The 17551-nt window shown below is 37.3% G+C and overlaps 1 protein-coding gene across 21 annotated transcripts in view; it reads left to right on the top strand.

The window, feature by feature from the left end:
* Positions 1 to 17551, top strand: part of Dennd1a (DENN domain containing 1A) — a 462364-nt gene that overhangs the window by 115653 nt on the left and 329160 nt on the right. For all 21 annotated transcript variants that reach the window (XM_048813081.1, XM_048813091.1, XM_048813093.1 and 18 more), the window contains one exon: positions 6947 to 7066. In XM_048813081.1, the coding sequence (XP_048669038.1) occupies positions 6947 to 7066 (120 nt within the window). The remainder of the gene's footprint in view (positions 1 to 6946; positions 7067 to 17551) is intronic.

A 17551-nucleotide genomic window follows, 5' to 3' on the forward strand; every position in this document is an offset into this window, starting at 1 on the left:
CAAAGAAACAAAAAACCAAAAACTCCTATTATTTACCATGACCTATGAGGCACTCTGCATCCTCTGTTGTTTGCGCTATGTATCAGCTTCATATAATACTGCTATTTTTTTTAAACTCCTGTGCATCTGATGAAGCTTCATTTCTTAACACCCCACATGCACTGAGAGAGAGGATGGATTGACAGTACATAGCTTAGCAGATAATTGATTAGTAAACTACAATATGTAGGGGGTAACAAAATGTTTCCATTTTACCTCTTGAATTTTATAATTGCAAAACAATGATCATTTTTGTTGGGTCTTACTATACCTGGTATGTTAATTACTTTGTATTATTTCTAATCCTCAAAAATACTCTGCAGAGTAGTTTTATTCTGATTTTACAAATGAGGTCAAAAAGGTATGATAACTTATCTATGTGAGTAGTATATCAGGGATTCTAATCTAAAGTCCAGACCTTAATGTTCATCTTCTCTCTCCTGCATCATTTGCTTCTGCTTCTGTTGAATCATTCCTAACAGGTTATAAACAAGTCCTAATGTTCTGCCTTCTTAAAAATAATATTCACCATTGACTTTTTTTTTTTAAGAGAGAGAGTTTTTTTAATATTTATTTTTTAGTTTTCGGCAGACACAACAACATCTTTGTTTGTATGTGGTATTGAGGATTGAACCCGGGCCGCACGCATGCCAGGCGAGCGCACTACCGCTTGAGCCACATCTCCAGCCCCTCACCATTGACTCTTTATTGCTATTCAGTTACCACCTGATTCTCTACTTTTTTTTTAAAGTATTTACTTTTTTTTAGTTGTAGGTGGACACAATACCTTTATTTTATTTTTACGTGGTGCTGAGGATCGAACCCAGTGTCTCATGCATGCTAGACAAGCACTCTCCCTCTGAGCCACAACCCCAGCCCTGATTCTCTACTTTGTGAAAGAGTTATCTACACACTTCAGTTTATTTCTCAGTAGTCTTCAGCCTTTCTCTTGCTTCTTTCATTCAAGTAGAGCTCTTCCTCTTAAGATCATTTGAAACCTCCATATTATTCAATGCTATAGACATTTTTTTCTCTTCTCATCTTGATGCATGGATACAGATTATCTCTCTCTCTCTAGTTTGTTTTGTCTGCTGGTCCTTCTTTTTTCCTTGATGGTCTTTCTCCTCCACCTATCCTTTCAACTGGTGTTTCTATGAATGAGTCCTGGATGCTCTTCTGTTTCTTTGAGCTCTTTCCTTAAAGTGATCTCATCTTTAACATGGTGTTAAATACCATCTGTGTGTAGATGATTTCCAAATTTATAGCTCCAATCCAAACGTTTCCTCTGATTTCCTGCATAGTATGTTCAACTCTGTACTTGACATTTCTATGTAGATGTTTTACAGGCTTCTCAGACTTAACATATCTCAAATGGAACTCTTGGATCTCCCCCCAAAACTTAAGTCTTTCCTATTATTGAATGGTAATATTCTGCCTCTTTGCTTCTTAGTTTTCAGCAAGCCTTTCATTCCTACTTGCTGATTATAACTTGAAGTCTCCACCTGTCTCCATCTCTTTTCCCCCTGCATGAGAGTTAATGTTACCTGGACTACTGCAATAGGCTCCTGATTATTACCTCTGCTCTGACTTGTGCTTTCTTCCAAACTGTTCTCCATCTGACAGTTGGATAAAATTTTTGAAACTATAAACTAGACTGTTTTTCTCTTGATTGAAACTAATTGATGGCTTTCCATTACCTTTACCAAAGAAACAAAAAACCAAAAAAGTCCTAATTATTTACCATGACCTACGAGGCACTCTGCATCCTCTGGTGTTTGCTCTATGTATCAGCTTCATATAATGCTGCTTTTTTTTTTTCTTTAATTTTCTGTGCATTAGCTCTACTGGTACCATCTTAGTTCCTCGAACATGCCTGGCTCCTTCCAGCATCCAGAATCTTTGCACAGCTCTTTTATTCATCTGAAGCACTCGGGCCCTTGCTTTCTGAATGGCTGCTCCATCCCTTTTGTATTTAGTTCATTATTGTCATCCCTTAAAACCTGCTCTGACAGACCACATTCTCTTAGTCCTCTCCTCCTCTGTGTTTTCCTCTTTGATGCACCTTGAATTTCATAATACTATCACAAACTGTATGATTTTTGGTATACTTGTTTATTATTTCTCTCCAACCAAATACTAAGCTCTCTGAAGGCATGGACCATTTATATTTTTAACTGTTATATACTGATTCATTGGTAATAGTTTTGCCTCCCTTTTATTGTTACAGTGCCCAGTGTAGTTGTAGCTCAGTCTGAAAATGGATAACTAAACTGGAAGTATAGTAGGGTGATCCTGACCCTGATCTGTTGGGTTTATTTCTGGAGATATTCCAATTTGGTTTCTGTAGCTTAACAAGAAGTATAATCCATTCGCTAAGACAACTGTGTTCTTCACATACTTCAGTTCCTTAAACTCGGGTGAAACGTCTCAAGGAGGCATTTAATTGTGTTTAGTACAGCATGGCAGATGGAAAGGACTTTGAACCAGAAGTTGGTTTGGATTTTTGTCCTAGCCCTGATTACTTCCAAAACAAATCCTAAGCCTCAGTTTTCCCACCTGTAAAATGAGAGATTTGAATGAGATGGTTTCTTAGGGTTCCTTCTGCTTTGATTACTGTGAAATCCCTGATTCTTATAGAAATTGTGGGTTCCCACTGGAGAGAAACCTGGAAACTGCAACCTTTAAGGAAACAGATCCCTTCCCTAGTGATTTTGTGAATGATAGTGAGAACTCCTATAGATGACCTCAACAAGTGGAAAGAATGAATGATGAGTTCCTTGGAAATTCAGAACCCTGAAAGTTAAACTCTGACTGCCCCAACAGATTTTTATTTTATTGGAAACTATCCAAGGGAGAGATATTTTATAGTCATCTGGCTTTGAACTTTTGATACCTTGTACTTCTCATTATTATGAATTAAAAAGGTGAATCAATTGAGAATATGTTGTCTCTACTTATAAGCTGTGCCCCCTGCCCCCAAGAATATTTCATTTGAATGCAAATTTGAATTACTTGGTCCCCAGAGAACTACCCTTACTGATAATATCAACCAACATAAGAGAAATAAGGCCAAATTACTACTTCCATTTTTAAGTATTGAAAAGCTGAGTCAGGAAGATTCTATGCAAGTGTATGATTTTAATGTGTATCATACGTTTTGATTCGTTGGTAATAGTTTTGCCTCCCTTTTATTAATTATTCTTACTAAGGACTGATCTTTATGCAAATGCTAATTCCACTGATTCCCAAAACATTGTTTGGGTTGGGTGGTAGTTTCTCATGCTTATTCCAGGTGAAGAAACTGAGCCACTTACTGGTTTAAGTAACTCATTAAATTAAGGCCCAGTTACCAGTGATTGCCTTGGGTTCTGAACCAAATAAATGAGTAATGAGTTTTTCTTTGAGCCTACAGTGTAGCTAAACACATTTTCCAGCATTTTTAATGGTAGTGAAAAGATAATAGGAAATTAATGACACCAAATTCACAAGTCAAGTTGTGTTCATTCTGTGTCCTTTTCTTAGAGATCCTGCGTGTTTTCTTTTCATCAAGTCCTGTCAATAACTTTCTCTTTTAGGATGCTTCTCAGTATTTATTTTAAACATTTTTCAAGTGAATTCAAACCCTGAATTAAAATAATGAACAGTCGTATTTGGTATGATTACATAGTAATATTTTGCAAAGCACGACCTTTTTTGTGACTCAGACTCATTCAGACCTGTTGCTTTAAATATTTCAATAAAACAGGTTTTCCCCTCCTCCATTGAGGCCCATGTTCCTCCCCAATCTCTTTAATTATGTGAGCTAGAATCCTGTTTCTCACACATCTTCAGTTCTCAACCTTGTTAAAATTAATCATATAATCCCCCTTTAAAACATAGTATTAAATCACCATAGTAACACAGTATCCAAGCTTTATAGATAAAACATAACAGCCATAAGAAGGTAGCATTTGGTGTCCCCTTGACAGCTCTATAACTTTTATAGAAATGTGTTCCTTCTCCTGGCTGTATAAGGTGTAGTGATGGGATTACTTACACCAGTTTTATTACTACCTTGTTTTAAAATTGCCACCTTGTTTGTGTTCACTTTCCTAATTAAATAAGGACAGTGGAACACTTTCTGAATTATTTTCCCGTACTCTAACCACTCGCCAATGGATGCAGTTGTTTCCTTAAGTATAATTAGGCAGGGTCCTTGATCTTTGTACTGGGATATCTTGAAAATCCCTTTAATTTTCTTATGTAACTTGCATAAGGAAATTTTGGAAAGAAAGTCTACCCCATATTTGAAAACTTAATTCATATAATATCTAGAGACTCAATAATAATTCTGCCTTGGGAAGAGGTGTGGGGAAGCAATGGTTTTTCATTGCCACTAACAATTTGTAAAGTAAATTATAGGTGATAGCATCAATTTGAATATTTTACCAATTTGAGGGTTTTTTTGTAAAATACAATGTGATATATATGAGTTGATGAGTCCCTTTGAATAATTTCAATGTCAAATTCTAAAATACTATGTTACTGTAAATTTATGCATTAAAATTTGGAATGCTTACATTAAAAAAAAAAGGAGTCCAATGCAAGGTACCTCATAGACTGATTTTTAAATAGTGGATTTTAAAACACTTTGCAAATGGATGTGTAACTGATGTGATTCTTCAATCTGTATATGGGGTAAAAATGGGAGTTCATAACCCACTTGAATCAAAGTGTGAAATATGATATATCAAAAACTATGTAATGTTTTGAACAACCAACAATAAAAATTAAAAAAAAACACTTTGCAGCTTTTTAAAAAGTTTCTGGACTAATCTAATTAGTAATATGCTTTAAAATTTTTATCTTCTATTGCTTGTAAGTAGTATTTGCTACTTTTTTGCTTTGCAGGAATTTTTTAGCTTTTTTCTTTAATGTCTTTGCTTCAAACATTGCTTCCATTTCTTAAAAAGCATTTTTCAATGCTTAAAATTTTGGTGTTTCTTTTAAATTTTTTTTCATAAGCTCTATTATTATTATATTATTTGCATTACAATTCTTAATACACTTTTATATCACAGTTTATCATATCTCTGTATATAAGATATGTTGACACCAAATTCACATCTTCATGCATGTGTTTTGTACAATGATGAGGGTCTCCTTCCACCATTCATGCAATTCCCCTTCTCCCTCCCATCCCTCTTCCTTATCTAAAGGTAATCTTTTCCCATGCTCTTCCTCCCTACCCCATTTTGAGTCACCCCCCTTATATCAGAGAAGACATTCGGTATTTGTTTTTTGGGGATTGGCTAACTTCCCTTAGCATAATCTGCTCTAATGTCATCCATTTCCCTGCTAATGCCATGATCTTATTATTTTTTAGTGCTGAGTAATATTCCATTGTGTATAAATGCCACATTTTTTTTAATCCATTTATCCATTGAAGGGCATCTAGATTGGCTCCAGAGTTTAGCTATTGTGAATTGTGCTGCTATAAACATTGATGTGGCTGTGTACCTGAAGTATGCTGTTTTTAGGTCCTTTGGGTATAGTCCGAGAAGAGGAATAGCTGGGTTAAATGGTGATTCCATTCCCAGCTTTTCAAGGAATCTCCATACTGCTTTCCAAATTGGCTGCACCAATTTGCAGTCCAACCAGCAATGTATGAGTGTATCTTTTTCCCTGGCATCCTTGCCAGCTTGTTGTTGTTTGTCTTCATAATGGCTTCCATTCTTACTGAAGTGAGATGGTATCTTAGAGTAGTTTTGATTTTCATTTCTCTGATTGCTAGAGACAATGAGTATTTTTTCGTATATTTGGGGTTTTTTAAAATATTTACTTTTTAGTTATAGATGGACACAATCTCTTTATTTTATTTTTATGTGGTGCTGAGGATCGAACCCAGAGCCTCACGCATGGTAGCCAATTGCTGTACCCCTGAGCCACAACCCCAGCCCCTCGTTTATTTGTTGATTGATTGTATATCCTCTTGTTTCCCAGGGTAAAAATTTGTTCTCCCTATTCACCTCACATATTATTTCTCTTGCTGAGAAAAATCTTTTCAGTTTGAATCCATCCCATTTGTTGATTCTTGGTTTTAATTCTTGTGCTATAGGCGTCTTATTAAAAAATTTTGGTGTTTCTGACCTATAAAAAATGAAATAAGTTTCTCATAAATTCAGAAATTATAAAAGAGGCATGAATTTAGGAAAGTAACACCTAACCCTGCCCTCTTTTCTTTTTAGTTTTAATGCCAGCTCCTCTTAGTAGCTGGCATTTTCAAGTTTGAACTTGATTCAGTTCCCTACCTGTTCTGCCTTTTAGTGTCCTTTTCTATAAAATGGGAATATCACTGAAATTCCAAGGTTGTTGTGAGGGTAAATGAGATGGTATATATTAAATATCTAACTATGGCCGCATATAGAAGTCACTTAAATTCTGCTGCTGCAGTCACTGTTAGTTTCTGAACTAAAGTTGTTAGGTAAGCATTGTTAACAGTTGATAGACTGGTAGAAAGTCACTGCCTAAGGTACCAGCTGGTAAGGGGCAAAAAGCTGGATTTTAAGCCTTGCTCTGAATCAGCTGGTACCTTAGGCAGTGACTTTCCCAGCTCTTTGTTCATCTGTAAAATGAAGTAGATAGAGTTCATGTTTTGGAATTGATGGCCTGAATGCTACTGGTACAAGAGTGCTGATGATTTTGATTTTGGGTGGTCACTAGACCAAACTGCTGTCTTTTTTTTTTTTTTTTTTTTTTTTAATTAGCTTACAGTCTATTCCCTTGAAATGTGTAAATTTTAAGTTCATTTATAAAATTTTCCAGTGAGAGAGGAAATGTTCTAGGTTCAGTGACTTGTTGTGATTAGATACTTTATCAAGAAACTTACTGCACGTTCATCTCTTCCTTTGTTCTGTCATTGCTGCAGCCTCACAGTTAGCCAAGTTGGCCAGAACTTCACATTTGTGCTCACTGACATTGACAGCAAACAGAGATTTGGATTCTGCCGCTTATCTTCAGGAGCCAAGAGCTGCTTCTGTATCTTAAGGTAAGAGAGAAAGGCTGCTTCTACATCTTAAGGTAATAGAGAAATGCTTTGACCATTGGTATTTCTGCAAAACAGTGTCAGCTTTTGCGTTGTTCTTCTGTAATTAAGTTTTCCAGCTGTTCTTTTTATTTTCCTATCTGTTTCCTACAAGTCACTGCACTTTGGGAGAAGGACTTTGCAGTGTTTTTTGCACTTGGAGTTTTGCAGATAATTGCATTTATTTATTTGTATCACATCCCTTGGGTGGGAAGGGCCCATTGCTCCTGTGTAGCATGTGGAAGCTGGAGAGTCCGACTGACTTCAGTTTCTCCTGCTGTTATCTGGAGCTGTCAGAAATTAGCCTGTTAGGCTTTCCTGTGGACATTTTGTGTATGTAAGATTATTAATAAAGTATGCGTCTGCAGCTTGGGACGTCTTGCAGATATGGGTTGTGTCCTCCTCTAAGCAACACCCTTGCCCCCTTTGGGTCAACGAATGAATAACGTTTCCCAACTTGGCTACCTCTGTAGTGGTTTTTAAAAAGTACAGATTCCTGTGAGAAGGCTTCTTTAGGACTTCCGAAATTCCCTTCACACACCAGAGCTACACTTGCTTAATGCTCTGTTTCCTCCTGCCAAGGGGTTAGCATGTTCTGGGGTTAGAGGATGTGTGGAAATTTGATTTTTGAGCTGTTGGCTCTGTGGGCTCCTGCTGGGCGCCTCCTGAGGGGGAGGTAAAGGCATCCCACACACTCTCTTCTCCATCTGCCCTGGTTTAGTAGGTGTCAGAGGGGCCTGCCTCCTGTCTCTCTCTGCTCATGTGGAGCAGCCCAGGCTAGGCAGCAGGGAGGCGCCCATGACAAAATCCGGGCCCCAGGCTTGGCCTTGGCCCTGGGCCTGGGGATAAAAGGCCAGACCTCTGTGGATTCCAGAAAGGGTAGTTCTTTGCTGTACTAGTCTCTGCACTTCCTTCATCTTCTCACCAAGAAAAGAACATCCCCCTTTCCTGTCCTCCAGACTCATACAACCACATGCCTTAGGACAAGAGGGGCTATCTTTTGAAGCTCCTTTGCTCACTGTCAATCTGGATTGCTGTGTGTTAGCATTTCTCTGTACCAATCTTATTATCATTCTTTATCAGTGAGGTCAACTCTTTTCTGCACCAAGCATAGCATTCATAATCTGGGCACTGGAGACAAAGTGCTGGAAAGCCATTAGGAAGTAGGCAGAACCTGTGTGCAGCTGTTCTCAAGTCTGCCTTTGTCTTTGTAGCTCAGGCCCAGTGCTACCTGCCCAAAGGACTCAACTTGGGTGTCGATGATCATATACTTTGCAATTTGACAATAATGGTGATTTTTTTTTTTTCTTTTTAAAGAATTTTTCTCTTCCATTTTTGTCTGTTGTTTTCCAGCCTTGGCCAGGACACTCCTTTTATATGGTTCATATGAGGGAGATGAGGGCTTAACCTAATTTCTTGAAGTTTTGCAAAAGTGTTTTTCCCTCATAATATTTTGAGCTACAACGTTTGTTTCTTTCTAAATTGGAGTGTGTGTGTGTGTGTGTGTGTGTGCGCACGCGCGTGCGTGATCACATTGACTCAGTGAATGTCTGAAGTGAAAAACTGTTCAAAAATTTAAATTTAATAGACTGAGAGTATAGCTCAATGGTAGTGTGTGCTGAGCACACATAAGGCCCTGTGTTCCATTCTCAGTACTGCTAATAAACAAGCAAACAAATAAATAAAAAATAAAAATAAATTTAAAATTGCCCTCATCTGATTCGGGAGTTTGATTTTATGTGCCTATATTTTGGGTTGTAGAGTTGGTGTTTGTGAGAGGCCAGTTGAGCAGCCTTCATGCTATCATCATTTAGAATGAAAAATAGTAGCAATTGGTCCTGTTATACTCAGTTGGAACTATGGAGAAAAATTTGGTGGCTTAATTCATTTATTTGTTTGTCAACCCTTAACTGAATGCCTACTATTAGCTAGTTCCTGCCCTTGAGGAGTTCCCAGACTAGCAGGGGGATGGATGATGGCACAACAGCGTGCTATGTATAATATGTAGGATGATATCAAGACATAGTGCCTTTTTATTGTTGACTTTATAGTGCCAAAAAAAATAGTGATTGGCACTAGAAATAAAACATGAGTTTTGGAACATGCACTTTGTGTGTATTTAACATCATGGGGAAAATTTTTTCGTTTATTTAGCCATAGCCTGAGCCAAACACTTTCCCTGTTTGGTTTGGGAACATAGTTAAGTTCAGCTGTTGGTGGCTTGTCCAGTGGGGGAAGTACCGAGATCTGCCCAGAGACTGAGGGCACAGTTTGTGACTGGTGAGATTATTAGCTTTGTCTTTTGTTGTTTGGTCTCCCTGATTTCTTCAGATACTTTTTATTTTCTTAACCTGTGCCTCAAGAGCCAGTCACGCTTCACAATGTGCCCAGTGGCACAGCTCATGTCTGTGCATAAGCCACCTCTAGTTTGCTTTCCATTCTCTTCACGAGGGATAGCTCCCCGTAGTGGTGTGTATGCAGAATCTGCCTCTGCTTCCCCAAATTTAGCTTCTTGGACTTACTTATTCCCTGCCTGTTCTCCCAGGCTTATGTCTTCGTGTCCCCTATGAATCACTATATCTTCTCTGCCTTCACAGGTCTGCCCGTTCTCTGAGAGCAATCTTCCCCAGTTAGAGACCATGGAATTCTCTCCTCTGGGCACACCCTACATGCTTTATGACCTCAGTTACACACTCATGCCGTCATCTTCCTGTGTCTTTTGTGTCTATTGGATAATCAGCTCTTTCTGTTAAAGACCATGTCTTAGTTCTGTATTTCTTGCACTTAGAGTAGTGTTTAACCAAGTGACTGTGTGCCTGATATTCAGAGAAAGGGAGATGCACAGAGAATGGAAGGACAGGGTGCTAAAGTCTCTGAATGAAAATATGGGCCTCAAGGGATATTTATTTCAAAGAGGAGAAATGAAATTTAGTTATTGGCAGAAGCATGGTTCATACCACCAAACTCATTTTATACTAGTTAGAAGAAGTGCACCTTTGAATTTTGCAGGGAGGTCCAGTGTTGAGTGGCAGACATCATGTCCATAAAGCATTAGGTTATTTGTAATATAATTTTGGGGGGAGGTACCGGGGATTGAACTCAGGAGTACTCGACCACTGAGCCACATTCTTAGCCCTATTTTGTATTTTACTTAGAGACAGGGTCTCACTGAGTTGCTTAGCACCTTGCTGCTGCTGAAGCTGACTTTGAACTTGAGATTGTTCTGCCTCAGCCTCCTGAGTCACTGGGATTACAGGCTTGTGCCACTGTGCCTTGCTTATATTATAAAATTTAAACTTAATTTCACAGTGAAAGGTTCTTTGACAAATTTTATACATGTAACTTATTTATTAGGTTTATTTTTATTTTCTGTCTCTCCCCACCAGAGTGCAAACTTTATAAAGGTTGAGAATTTTTATCTGTTTTTTTCCACAAATGTATCAAAGGTTATCAAAGAATATCTGGCCCATGGTAGGCACTGGATGAAGGAGTAAATCTCATTTATTTAAAACAAAAAACCTTGAAAGCAATGTAGTTGTATTAGAGTATAAACAAGTTGCATTAATACAAATACCAATAAAAGCCAAATGCATTTGGCTATGGTTTTTTTGGGATTGGCTAACTTCACTTAGCATTATCTTCTCTAACTCCATTCATTTACCTGAAAATACCATGATTTTATTCTCTTTTATTGCTGAGTAATATTCCATTGTGTGTATATATGCCACATTTAAAAAAAAATCCATCTACTTAAGGGCATCTAGATTAGTTCCACAGTTTAGCTATTGTGAATTGAGCTGCTATAAACATTGATGTGGCTGTGTCCCTGTAGTATGCTGTTCTTAAGTCCTTTGAGTATAGAATAGGAGAGGGATAGCTGGGTCAAATGGTAGTTCCATTCCCAATTTTCCAAGGAATCTCCATACTGCACCATTTTGCAGGGGATTGAACTCAGGGTACTCAACCAATTTGCAGTCTACCAGCACTGTATGAGTGTACCTTTTCCCCCACATCCTTGCCAACACTTATTGTTGTTTTTATTCATAATAGCTGCCATTTTGACTGGAATGAGATGAGATCTTAGAGTAGTTTTGATTTGCATTTCTTTAATTGCTAGTGATGATGAACTTTTTTTTTCATATTTTCTCTGATATAACGAGGCTGATTCATAGTGGGGTAGGGAGGGGGAGCATGGGAGGAATAGACAAAATGCTAGATAGGGCAGAGGAGTGGGAGGGAAGGGTGGGGCATGGGGTTAGAAATGATGGTGGAATGTGATGAACATCATTATCCAAAGTACATGTATGAAGACACGAATTGGTGTGACCAGAGATATGAAAAATTTGTGCTCTATATGTGTAATAAGAATTGTAATGCATTCCACTGTCATATATAAATAAAAAATTAATTACAAAAAAATGAGAAAAAAAAAGAGTCAAATGCATTATTTTCTGCCATGGTTGACTAGTTCCTGCCATTAAAGGATTTTTACTTCTCCTTGAGATTCACCATAATATTATTAATGAGTTGCTAGATGATAGTTAATACTAAATTAAAAACACCAACTAGGACAATAGTAGGTATGGGTAAGTTACTTGTTCTTCATGATAAGCCTAGGAAAGTGAGAGCATGTTAACATTTTCAGATGTTAGACACATTTAGCTCAGAAGTCTTTCAGTTAATAAAACAAAATGATTTACAATTGGAATTTTTTTCATGGCTTCCAATTTGCTCAAATGGCACATACTTCATCAAGGCCAAATCTGATATCTGAGATATCTAGCTATCTGCTATTTCTAGCCAGTTTCTGGTTTGGGGTCAATAGAAGGAGCATAAGAGTTCAAAGTCATAAAGTTGTTGTTTGGGAGTTATGAAAGATGTGTCATACAATAATCAGATTTCTTTATAAAGAAACATTATATATAGTTGTATTCTACAATTTTCTCCATTATCCATATGGATCTTATTTAAGCTCTTGGGAAAACCTGAGTTTTCAACCAAATGAAGCTGTTTGGAACCTATTATGTATTTTGGAAAAAAAGTGTTTTCACTAAGGTGTTACCTAAATTTTTTTAGTTTAACTTTTAAAATTTTTATTCAATTCAGAAGTATCTGAGTACCTAATACATACCTGGAATAGGCAGTACTTGGTCTTTGACCTTTATTTATTTTAAGTCCCATTAAATAGACACAAAGATTTATCCCCAGTTTCCCACTGGAAGACCTTTTGGATACCCATGGTCATCCAAGGTTTGATGACTGAACTTGATATTACAAAATGAAAACAATAAATACTTTTTGTCATTTATGAACAATAGTAAGGACTTTCTGTCATTTACAAATCTACAATCAAATATACCTCCAGGTATACTATTCTCAGATATGGTTTTTTGATGTCCAACTACCATTTTACTTTTGCTATCCTTACTGTGTTGGGAGGTACTCAATATTTGGGAAGAGAATATGTAAATAAGTAATTAAAATATAGTGTGATATGTGTTATTAAAAAATATATGAATGGGCTGGGGTTGTGGCTTAGTGGCAGAGCGCTTGCCTCACATATATGAGGCACTGAGTTTGATCCTCAGCACCACATTTTAAAAAAATGAATAAACAAAATAAAGATATTGTGTCCATGTACAACTAAAAAATATTTTAAGAAAATATATGAGCACATGTATGGTTCTTTGGGGTCACAGATTAGGCAGTGTGCATCTCTAGTTGGCAAATCAAATCGGGATATATTGCCGATGGGATCCAGTTAAACTGGCTCAAACAGAATGAATGAACAATTGCCTGGAGGTGCATGGGAGAAACACTCTATTTAATGAGAGGTGGTATGCAAAGTCCCTGAGGAATGAAAGAAAGAAAGAAATGAAAGAATCCTGTGAATGCTAGTCAGGGTGAAGCAAAAGATGGTACCACAGAAGTCTTTGGTCATATTGTGAGAGTGCTGGTGTGGGCATGCCTAAATTTTAGATTTATCTCATAGCAAATTGGAATTCCATTGAATGGTTTGGGACAGGTGCTTGGGTATTCCTGGTTATTGTTTTTCTGTTTATTATTGATTGTTGCACAACAGTTTGAGAGTATCATCTGATTTACATAGGAGTTTTCAAACTTCAACTTCAGTTTCTGTTTGTCTTTTAAAAAACAGTTTCTTGGGCCCCTGTTGAAGAGTGATTGTCCTCCTTTCCATGCTAGCTGGCATACAAACATCTCTTTAAACTGAATGTTTTCAATGAGAATCTTCTTACTCCAGTGCTCTTTCTGGCCTAGTGGCAGGAACAAACATTGCATCCTTTTTCAGCTGTGTTGAGCTCATTTTTACTCTAAACATAGAAAAGCTCAGTTTTCACACACAGAAAAAGAAGCTAGAAGTAATAAAGAGTCTGGGTTTAAGAATTCCAGCTTCCTTCTCTAACTGTTCCAGTGTTTTTAAACCAAAACATACAGTTCAGAGAAAAATCAAAGGGTTCCGTCTCCTCAGGCAGGTGCGGAGGCAGAAGCCCTTTTAGATTGTGTGTGAGCTGCTTTAGTTTAAAATAAGTGTTTAGGGGTGGGGGAGGGAGTTGGAGAGGAAGGCTGTGGGGACAGCTCCCAGATTTTTACCTTGAAAGCAGGTGTTGTTGAAATATTCCAGAAACAGATGGAATCTCCTATTCTTGTTTTAAGCTATTTATGGTTGTCTCGCCCGAGGGTACCCTGCTATACAAAAATGCACAGCCTGATGTTTGAGGGCAGCTTGGGCATCAAAGCTGGGGCCCCTCTGGGAGAAATCAGCCTTTCTTCCTATTGCCTGAAATGCCATTCTTGAAACATGGATTTCTCAGTCTATTTAACAGAGGACTTCCCTCTGCCTTTCGAGGGTTTCTATCTCTCTGAAGCTGTTTTGGTTTCTTTTTAATTCTTTTCCTTAAAAGTAAGATGGGTATTATGTTGTTGTTCCTTTCTGGATGATCAGTTAGGAGGAGGTCTACTGTTATGGCAGACTTACAGTTTCACCCGTGTGGGTCCTGGGACATGGCGGCTGTCAGAAGCCAAACCGTGAAGTGGCTTTGGGTGGCCCTTGTTTACTAGGCCAGGATATTTTCTGAGCCCCCGAGGAGCTCAGAAAGTACTGTATTATGTGTATGGGGTGCTCCTCAGAACATTGCTTTCTGGAAGGTTGTAACTTTTTTTCTTAATTAAAAAAATGAAATGGTTGAAGAACATTGTATGTTTTATTGCCATACAGATGCCTTCATACTTAGAAACATAATCCTCTGGGGAGTCACGACTTAACAACAGTAACAAGCTGTACAGTTTAAAGAAAATCACCTTTGAAGAGAAGAAAGGGAAATAAAACTGGCCCTGTTCTCCCAGTGGCCTGCTGTGGGAGGTAGTTTTGAGGACTGGGAAGCTGGACAGTCAGAAGGGCAGGTGCATCTTTCGAAGGAACAGCACTGGATTGACACCAACAGCCAGCCTCAGGCCATCTGCTGTGGGAGGAAGCTCTTTTTCTCCTTCTGGTCCATGTCAGAGGAAACCATGTTGGCTCAGCCTTCCCTCAAGCAATCTGAGCTTGGGATAGTGAGGTATTTGAAACTCCTAAATTTGGCTAGCAAAAATTTTTCATTTTTTGAGATTGAATGAGTTACAGATAAATGAAAGACATGGCATTTCCTTGCTTTGTTTTGAAAGCAGAGTACTTCCTTTTCTTAATGCTCATGAAGCTAAGTGCAGAGAAGCAAGTGAAACCCCCTAGGAACTTCATGAGTGCAGTCTGTTTTGTTTTTATTTTCCTTCCCCAAATGGCTCATCTTGCTGTCTCTTGTGACCACTGCTGATGACTAATGTTGTGGCATTTTGAAGATAGATAGACTGAGTCTGGACAACTCATTAGAGAGGGTGTGGTAGAGAGTGTGTGTGTGGGGGGGTGGGGGGGATAACATGTATCAGGATTTATTTAATATTCCAGGTAGTTTACAGAATTATCTTGTATTCATGTAGCAATTCATGAAATGACCTCCATTAGAGAGATACCAGGGTTGAGACAGAGAAGGACACAGATCTATAAGGAAATCTATAAGGAGAAAGTGAAGGAATCTGTTTTGGAATCTGAAGTCCAACCAAAGCCTATATGTTATTTTCTTGCCACCAAAGCAACCATTATGAGTTTCATATGGTTGTTCTATCAGTCTGTTGTCTGTCTAGTTATAATAGCCATGATGGGTAGTTTGCCTTTACAGAAGTAACTCAGAGGTGACTTAGAAGTAATTACTATAGTTTATCCTCATTTTATAAATAATAAAAATGAGACAAGAAGACTTTGTCCCAAGTTCTTTAGCCGGCTTATGTCAGTCTCCTGATCCCTAATCCAGAGTTTTATCCAAACTATGGCAAGAGTCTTCCAGCTCAGGAGAATAAGACCAAGGTCACCTGAAACTAATGTTTTTTTAAGACTCTGTAGCCTTTGAACAACTAATAATAAAAATTAAAAAAAAAAAAAAAAAAGACTCTGTAGCCCTCATTTAACATCAAGGAGTTCTGTTCCCTTTTGTCTAGCATCATTGAAATCTTTGTGAACAATCCAACCATGTGATTACAGAGTAAAGAAAATCATCCATTCTGTTTAAATCTGATACAGGGTGTATTTGAATAGAAAACCAGTAAAATTGAACCTGCCTTTTGGGACAAAGTGTCTAAGGGTTCCACATGAGGGACCCTTTTTGGGAGACAGAAAAACATTCTGCAGGCGAGGTTATTTGGTGTTTTTTGGTCAAGTTTGAGTGTCAACAAGGTTTCTTGGATTTCTCTGCAAATCAACTTTGTTTCAACAGCTATAATAAGTATTAGGCATCTATCTCAGCCTTGTCTTTTTCGTTGGGTAGAAGGTAGAAAAGAGAATGACTCAGAGTATGCCTTCCTTAGTTTCCTTTTTTTTTTAAGCCTAAAATTGCCCTTTGCATCTGAGCTACAGACTTATTTAAGAGCAAGATTGGTTTGTGAATACATAAGGAGTCTGAATGTGTTTGTCTGGTCCTTTCAGTGTTCAGTTTGAGAAGTATGAACCCCATCATCTCTCCCTCCTAGAAGACTGAAGTAATGGCATAAATCTCTACAGAAGAATAATTATGCTATTTGAAGTTTGAAGATCCTGGAATTCTAACTATCAATTATGAGTGTATTTTTGTGATGTTATTTTTTGAGATTATGAAGATATACATGCTTGTTAAAGGATTTTAGAAAAACTAAAGAAAAGTAAGAAATCTATCATCCCACCACTAATAATGATGAGGGTGTACCGTTCATCAAGTTGGGATTATGTTGTAGGTGTAATTTTGTTAATGAGCCTTTTCAGTTATTAAATTGTAAGCATCTTTACATATTATGAGACAGTCTTTCCTGAGAATGTTTTTGACTGTGTAATTTATTTGTATGAGGTTGACTTATAAGGGAAGAAGCTCTTAGTGATCTGAAAAAAATTTCTAGCTGAGATTTATATTCTTTATGAAAATGCAGTTGTTATAGAACATTCAGTTAATTATCTTGGTATTTTTGTTTCATGAAAGAATACTCAATTATTTTTTTTTAAAATCTTAACTGAGCTACTACCTGATTCTTTACAATGAAGGATACTTATTAGTGTTAGAAAAAATGAACCCAAAAGTATGGAAACAATATCAAACTCTTTGTTGAGTCAAGTGGGAAGTAATATGTTTATTTTTCCTTTCTGTATTTCCCTTTGTATATTTACATCTTTAAGTAATTATTTTGAGTAGCACGAATTGTATTCTAAAATGCAAAAAATGATGTAACATAAAGTTAGATAGCATTATAATTTTGATTTTGAAATATATTACATTATGAGTAGAAAAAAATTATCTAGAAACTTTGACAAAACTTATGGAATTTTTAAATATTGTAAAGAAAATTAAGTCCCTCTGTTGTAGCATTCAATGGAAATTGAATAGGGGTGTGTGTGTGTGTGTGTGTGTGTGTGTGTGTGTGTTTTAATTTCTTGTTCATAGGACTTGAAACTAGCAATAGTTTCAGGAAAAACTAAGGGTAATTATTGTCCTTCAACTCAGTTCACCAGTGTTAGACTCCCACATGGGGGTATCTAATCCCTTATCTATAATACAAAGCAAAATTTATTACAAAATTTATTCAGGGAGGCATCATTTATGTTTTCTAACCCATTCTGTTTCAAATGCCTTTGAAGTAAAGTAGGTGGAGCTTTGTATGTGGGGTCAGTTGTCCTACTGTTCATTTATTTATTCTGGTATTTTAACTAGCTCTTTATGTGTACTAATGAGCCCCAAATGCAGCAAAAATGTTTTTCTGTGAACTTGATGTTTTCTAAAATATTTATTTTTAAAATGTAGTAGAGAAAGAAGTTGGGTGAAATTCAGTGTCCTGTACTTTGTTGTCTGCGCTCCTACCATGGCTGGTTTCCTCCCTTCC

The sequence above is a fragment of the Marmota marmota genome, unplaced genomic scaffold, assembly GCF_001458135.2.
Source record: "Marmota marmota marmota unplaced genomic scaffold, marMar, whole genome shotgun sequence".
In the NCBI taxonomy this organism is placed as follows: domain Eukaryota; kingdom Metazoa; phylum Chordata; class Mammalia; order Rodentia; family Sciuridae; genus Marmota; species Marmota marmota.